Below are 6,508 nucleotides of genomic sequence, written 5' to 3'. Positions count from 1 at the left end.
AATATTAGGATGTGACAATACAAAACACCCGGGGGCATTGACTAACCTGCCCAGCAAACCTGTTTTTCTGGAGGTGGGAGAAACGCCGATCTGATACGCGGCTAAGGAGTCAGGCTCAGCTGGGCACGGGGGGGGGGGGGGGGTGTCTGTTAGTTATTGTGTGTGTGTGTGCACGCTGGGGCTGGAACTCAGGGCCTTGGTATTATTGTCCTTTAGCTCCGCCCCTCCCTCCCCCTGCTCAAGGCTGGTGCTGTTTCACTTGAATCATATCTCTACTTGTGGCTTTTTGTTGGTTAATTGGAGATAAGCCTCCAGGACTTTCCCACCCCAGTTTTTGAGCCTCAGTCCTCAGCTCTCAGCCTCCCGAGCAGCTAGGATTACAGGCAGGAACCACTGAGGACTGGGGGCTGGGGATGGGCAGGTATTTCTTGAGCTCTGTTATCCCAGCAGCCCTGGGAGGTGTCAGCAAGGAGGGGGCCCCTGCCCCTCCGTTCCACGCCCACCCTGATGTCACGTAGTGTGGGTGTGATCTCCATGTGCCATGGGGAGCCCCCCCCCAAGCCAAACCTCGGAGCTCACAGTCAGGGCAGTGCCATGGGAAGCAGAGCCTCCACTTCTCAGGAGGCCCCTTTGTACCCCACGTTTGAGTGGGAGTTGCTGGCATGGTGGGGAGCACACAGCAGAGAGGCCTCCTGTGACTGAGAGGTTGGGCCTGGCACCAAACATTTCCTCTGCTAACTGGGGCCAAATGCGCCACCTTTACCCCAAGTGAGGCCCAGCACCGGGACTTTTGCTGGCTTGTTTTTCCCACTAGGAGAGGAGGAGCTCGATCTCAAATGCCCACCGCCCCCCCCCCTGCATCCCCTTTCCTGCTTTGGAAGGCCAGCCCCCAGCTATTGAAATCTCTGCCATGTGATTTGCATGGCAGCCGCTTCTTTGGTTAAGGCTGTCTTCCTGATTTTCTTTTTGCCCGTAAAGCTACATTGCTCAGTCAGTTTGGTTTGTTGTTGTGTTTTGGTGGCTGCTTGGTGGCATAGCTCTCTGAAGTCTGTGTAATGAGGGCAAATGCCCTTCTGGGAGAGGACTGGGCCTGGTAGATGCAAATAAAAATGAATAAGGAGCCAGGCGCCAGTAGCTCATGCCTGTAATCCTAGCTACTAAGGAGGCTGAGAGCTGAGGGTTGGGTTTCAAAGCCAGCCCAGGCAAGAAAGTCCCTGGGGCTCTTTTTTTGTTTTTGTCGGTTGTGGGGCTTGAACTCTGGGCCTGAGCACTGTCCCTCAGCTCTTCAGCTCAAGGCTAGCACTCTACCACTTGAGCCACAGTGCCACTTCCGGTTTTCTGGTGGTTTATTGTAGATAAGAGTTTCATGGACTTTCCTGCCCTGGGTGCTTTGAACCGTGATCCTCAGATCTTAGCCTCCTGAGTAACTAGGATTACAGATGTGAGCCCCGGTGCCCGGCTTCCCTGAGACTCTTATCTCCAATTAGGACTGGTGGGGAGCCACACACACAGAATGGGGTCTCCCTTGAAGCGCAGGCCTGGTGGAGGCAGGACTAGGGCAAGCCCCGGCCACAGGTGGCTATTTTTGGAGCAGAATGAGGCTGTGCAGGGACCATTCAAGTCTCCCAGACCGCAGTGTCTGCCCACTGGTTTGCTCACCGAGCAGGCGCAGAGGGGCTGCACCTGGGTGGAGAGACAGGTGCGCCTGGCCTCCTGGTGGTTTGGAGCCCCGCCCGCTTTGCCCTTGCACCCCCTGGTCTGGCACTTGGCATGATGCACTTCTCACCATTTTCCTCGTGGTTCAGGGTCAGGGCCTCCCCTGGGACCAGCATGTCGGGTCTTGCACCTGGAACAAATCATCCCTGCCACAGAGTTTCTCTGACCTTGTTTTGCCTGCAGGTGTGCTGGGCCCCGCCCCGCTCAGCGCGGCCCGCTCTGCCCTCCAGCCTGGGTGTAGTCTGACAGGTGCAGCTGCCCTTGCCCTTTGTGGCCCCCAGGGCTGTGTTTACAGAGGTCCTGGGGGGGTGTCTGCTGGGTGTGGGTGGGGAGCAGATGGGAAGCTCCTCCCCCTTCTCTTGGGGAAATGAAGCAGGCACTTCTTTGTTGAAATTTTGCACTTATTCCTCTGCTCTAATTCTGGAAAGAACAATGCCATCTCGAAATGGTTTTTGTCTCCAAGCCTAGAGCACACCACATATCCCATCACCTCCCCTCCCCCCTTTTCCCCTCCCCTCTGCCCTGCCCGATGTTACCACCATCACTAGTGTGAGCAGAGCACCTTGCTCTCAGTTGCCTGGGGCGTCAGCCCTGAGACACGAGGGGTCCTGGCTGTGCTCCCCCCCCTCCCCCAAGAGACCTTGCTTGGTGTTTGCATTCCCAGCCAACACACACACACACATGCACGCACGCGCGTGCACACACACACACACACACACACACAGTGGTCTACCACTTGAGCCACAGTAACACACACACACACACACACACACGGTGGTCTACCACTTGAGCCACAGTTACACACACACGGTGGTCTACCACTTGAGCCACAGTTTTTTCCTGGTTAATTGGAAATAAGAGTCTTACAAGCTTTGCTGAGCCACAGTTTTTTCCTGGTTAATTAATTGGCAATAAGAGTCTTACAAGCTTTGCCTGGGCTGGCTTTGAACTGTGATCCTCATATCTCAGGCTTCCTGAGTAGGATTAGAGACGTGTGCCAGCCATGGGCGCTTGGCTGTCCCTGAGCTTTTTGGGTCCAGTCGTGGGGCCTGAACTCTGGGCCTGGGCACTGTCCTTCAGCTCTTCAGCTCAAGGCTAGCGCTCTACCACTGAGCCACAGCGCCACTTCTGGCTTTTTTTTTTGCTTATGTGGTGCTGAGGAATCGAACCCAGGGCCTCTGGCTTGCAATGCAAGCACTCTACCACTGAGCCACCTTCCCAGCCCCTCCCTGAGCTTTTTGTGCTCAAGTCTGGCACTTGAGCCACTGTCCCACTTCTGGCAATAAGTCTCACAGACTTTACTGCCTGGGTGGGCTTTGAATCACAGTCCTCAGATGCCAGCCTCCTGAGTAGCTGGGATGACAGGTGTGAGCACCAGTGTCTGGTGAGTTCTTGTTGCTGTTTGGAAAGAGCGGCTGGGACCTCTGTGGCCACAGCTGGAGCAGAGGCAGGAGATGGAGTCCAGGGGAAGGCTTCATTCCTGAGGCTGCTTCCCTTCAGCTCCTAGTACCTGTTTTGGGGTATTGTGTTTGGAGCCCCCACCCCCGTTTCCTAGTCCTGTGGTCCTGTTACACTCTGCCTCTCTCCCCCAGAGGAGATGTCGGAGGCCGGGTCTGTCACCAGGGACCTCTTCATCAAGACCCTCCTGTACCAGCAGATGCCCGGACCTCGGCCGGCAGCCGGGCTTTTCCCGATCACCGAGCCTATGGGGGAAGAGGTCTGGGACCCCATGGACTGTCTGGAGGGCAGGTAGGGCCCAAAGGCCCCTCACCAGGCCTCCCGGTGAGGTAGGGACCACCTGCAGGTGGCACTGCCATGCTCAAGCATGCGGCCTTGGGCCTTCCTGACCCTGGCACCACCTCCAGGCCTCCCCCAGCAGGGGGTGCAGTTGCCCCCTTGCTCATGAAGGACCCAAAGCAGTTCAGGCTCCCCGCCCCGTTCCCAGCTGGAAGTGAAGAGCCAGGCCAGCTATGGCAACTTCTTCAGTCCATGGCTGGCTCCCAGCAGGGTCAGGATATTGCCTTTCTGCTGTGGGCTCCGTAGTCTCTGAGGTCCTGGATGCAGGGATTGGTGCTGTGTCCTCTGTCCCCGGCTCCACTCCTGCCTGTGGAGCAGCGCCTTCCTGAGTCCCCAGGCCTGACCCCCACCTGCCTGCTTGGCAGCCTCCCCTCCATCACCACCACCCTCCCCCCCCCCCGCCGCCCCTGCCCTAGCAGAAGAGCAACCCAGGGCAGGCTGGGCTGGAGTCCAGAGGGTGAGGTCGAAGGCCCTCTGTGGTGGATCTGAGCTGGCGTGCAGTCCGTGGGCTGGAGTGGGAACAAACCCCAGGCCCCCGGGGGCACGGTCAAGCCAGGCAGGGCCCTTTCTCAGAATGGAGGACCAGGGGACAGAGTTCAGAGTTCCCTTTCTAAAGGACCGTAAAGTGAGGCCCAGCCTCAGCAATGGGGCGGGGGGGGGGGTCCCCGCTCCCACCGAGTCCACCAGGCAGGCCTCGGACTCGGCAGGGATGCTGGACATGGAGGAGCCTCTGCAGCCTGCCCTGCAGGGAACTGGCCTCTGAGTCCCCAGTGGACGGCGGGAAGGAAGAGGCGACGTGCGGCTGGCCCCTCCACCTCAGTGCCCTTCGCCTCTGTGGGCCGCGCCCAGCCTGCAGAACTGCCACCGCCGCGCCGGTGCTGTGGCCCACTCCCCGTGCCCTCCCCACAGTAACCAGGTGGCCCTGTGGCTGGTGTGCATCGGCGACGAAATGGACCAGCGCCTCCGAAGTCCTCGCCTGGCCCAGCTGCCGGGGATGGCCATACACAGGTGACCACCCCTGCCCTGCCGCCTTCTCCACCGGGGAGGGGCCCTGCCACTCTCGGCCCTGGCCTTGGCTGTAGGCCCAAGGCCTCCCTGTTCCCCACACGCTGATGGATGGTGTCTCTCCAAAATCAGGGGAGCGCCAGCCCTCCAGCCCAGAGGCTGTCCCCAGCTGACTCCCCAGGGACAGGCATGGGGACAGCAGCTGGGGTGTGAGAGGGGCTGGCTGAGGGTAGACTGGGCCAGGAAGCAAGTGAGGGACAGAAACCAGAACACACTTTGGAAGCCAGCTCTCCCGTGGGGAGACTCTGGGGCCGAGTCGGTGTGGGAGGACAGCGGGGCACCTGCTCCCCCAGTAACGGCCACATCTCACTCCATGCCTTGTAGCCTGGCTCTGACCTACAGCCAGATGGGTGTCTGGGGAGTGCTCCGACGCCTCATCCGTGGGGTCGCCCACCTGAGGGCGCACATCAGGGCCTGGAGACCCCCCATCCCCCGCCTCCAGGTAAGTCCCTGTCCCTCCCTCCCCTCATCTGCATGGGCTGTGTCCGTCTGTGTCTGTCCAGTCCTGGCAGCACTGGGTGGACAGCGTGTGCACACATCTGCGGGTCCATTGGTCCTTCTGCGTCTCCTCTGTTGGAGCGTCCGGTGCATGACCCTGCCCCGCCCCATGCCCTGACGTGGGGCACCTCCCCTGCCCTCCTCCACAACACCCTGGTTCTCTGAGCTCACCTGGCCCGGCTGAGCCCCCACCCCTGCCCTTGGTCCGCAGGTGTCCCCTGGCCAGGTCCGCAGGCAGATGCTGCCCGCAGTGCTGCTGCTCTGCGGAGCCCTGCAGCTGCTGCTCCAGTGAGGCGGGGCGGGGCGGGGCCGGTCCCCGCCCCTCGGCCAATGCTTGCCATGCTGCCCGGGAGGTGGCCGGCTCCTCCTCCATGACGTTTTCTGATGATCACTTTTTAAATATTTAATCTCGATAGTGCTGGGTCACTGCTGAGGTTTCCTATGGTGGTTTTTTTTCATGTTTTTAAAGACAAATTCATTTTACCTCTGGGGTGTCGCTGGCTGGGCCCCCACTCTCCTGACTGCAGCCACCGGAGGTGCTGTGGGCCTGGGGGGAGTGCAGGCCACACCCCCATGCCCAGCAGAAAATCTACTGGACTAGATTTCTAAGGGAGAGGTCTCAATAAAATGTCAGTTTCCAGCCGTCTCTGTGCTCTGGGTCTGCGGGAGGGTGTGGGCTGGGGCGCCACGCCTTACCCAGGAGACTGGTGGAGGGAGGCTCAGGACAGCCCTGCCCAGCCCCCGCCGCAGCAGTCCCCCACTGGAGGGCTACAAGCCATGTCCGAGGCTTTGTGCTTCTGTCCCCTCCTCCTGCCCTTCCTGGTACCTCAAATCCCGCCAGGGAAGTCTGCCCACCGCCCCACATCCACTCTGGGCAGGAGCTGGGGGGCTCTTCTCAGGGGGGGGAGGTGCGCTGGGCCGGGCTCTGTCTTCCGGGGGCTCGGCCTGTTTCATGCTGGCCCGGCACCTCCTGCCCTTAGAAGCTCTTCCCAGGTCTCAATTCCACTCTAACCAGAAAAACCAAAACTGAATTGGGCTGGACACCACCACACCACACCTCTCCTCCATCCCGCAGGGCCCCCACATACTCCCTTTGGGCCCTTTTTTTCTTTTCTTGTACCTGTCTTGGGACTTGAACTTGGGGCTTAGGTGCCATCTCTAAACTTCGTTGCTCAAAGCTAGTGCCACAGCTCCACTTCCAGCTTTTTGGTAGCTTACTGGACATAAGAGTCTCAGACATGGGGTTGGGAAGGTGGCTCAGTGGTAGAGTGCTTGCCTTGCATGCATGAGGCCCTGGGTTCGATTCCTCAGCACCACATAAGCAGGAAAAAAAAGCCGGAAGTGGTGCTATGTCTCAAGTGGTAGAGCGCTAGCCTTGAGCTGAAGAGCTGAGGGACAGCGCCTGGGCCCAGAGTTCAGGACCCACAACCGG

The 6,508-nt window shown here is 59.7% G+C and overlaps 1 protein-coding gene across 1 annotated transcript; it reads left to right on the top strand.

Moving 5' to 3' along the window:
* Positions 1-3,311: 3,311 nt before the first annotated feature.
* On the top strand, positions 3,312-5,709 carry Bik (BCL2-interacting killer (apoptosis-inducing)). Its single transcript, XM_013024842.1, has 4 exons — positions 3,312-3,465; positions 4,423-4,521; positions 4,903-5,020; positions 5,288-5,709. Exons 1-4 carry the CDS (start codon positions 3,314-3,316, stop codon positions 5,366-5,368), a joined length of 450 nt encoding a protein of 149 aa, XP_012880296.1. The 5' UTR covers positions 3,312-3,313; the 3' UTR covers positions 5,369-5,709.
* The last annotated feature ends 799 nt before the right edge of the window (positions 5,710-6,508 follow it).

The sequence above is a fragment of the Dipodomys ordii genome, unplaced genomic scaffold, assembly GCF_000151885.1.
Source record: "Dipodomys ordii isolate 6190 unplaced genomic scaffold, Dord_2.0 Scaffold79, whole genome shotgun sequence".
Taxonomy (NCBI): domain Eukaryota; kingdom Metazoa; phylum Chordata; class Mammalia; order Rodentia; family Heteromyidae; genus Dipodomys; species Dipodomys ordii.
This window is presented reverse-complemented; position numbering and strand designations above follow the sequence as displayed.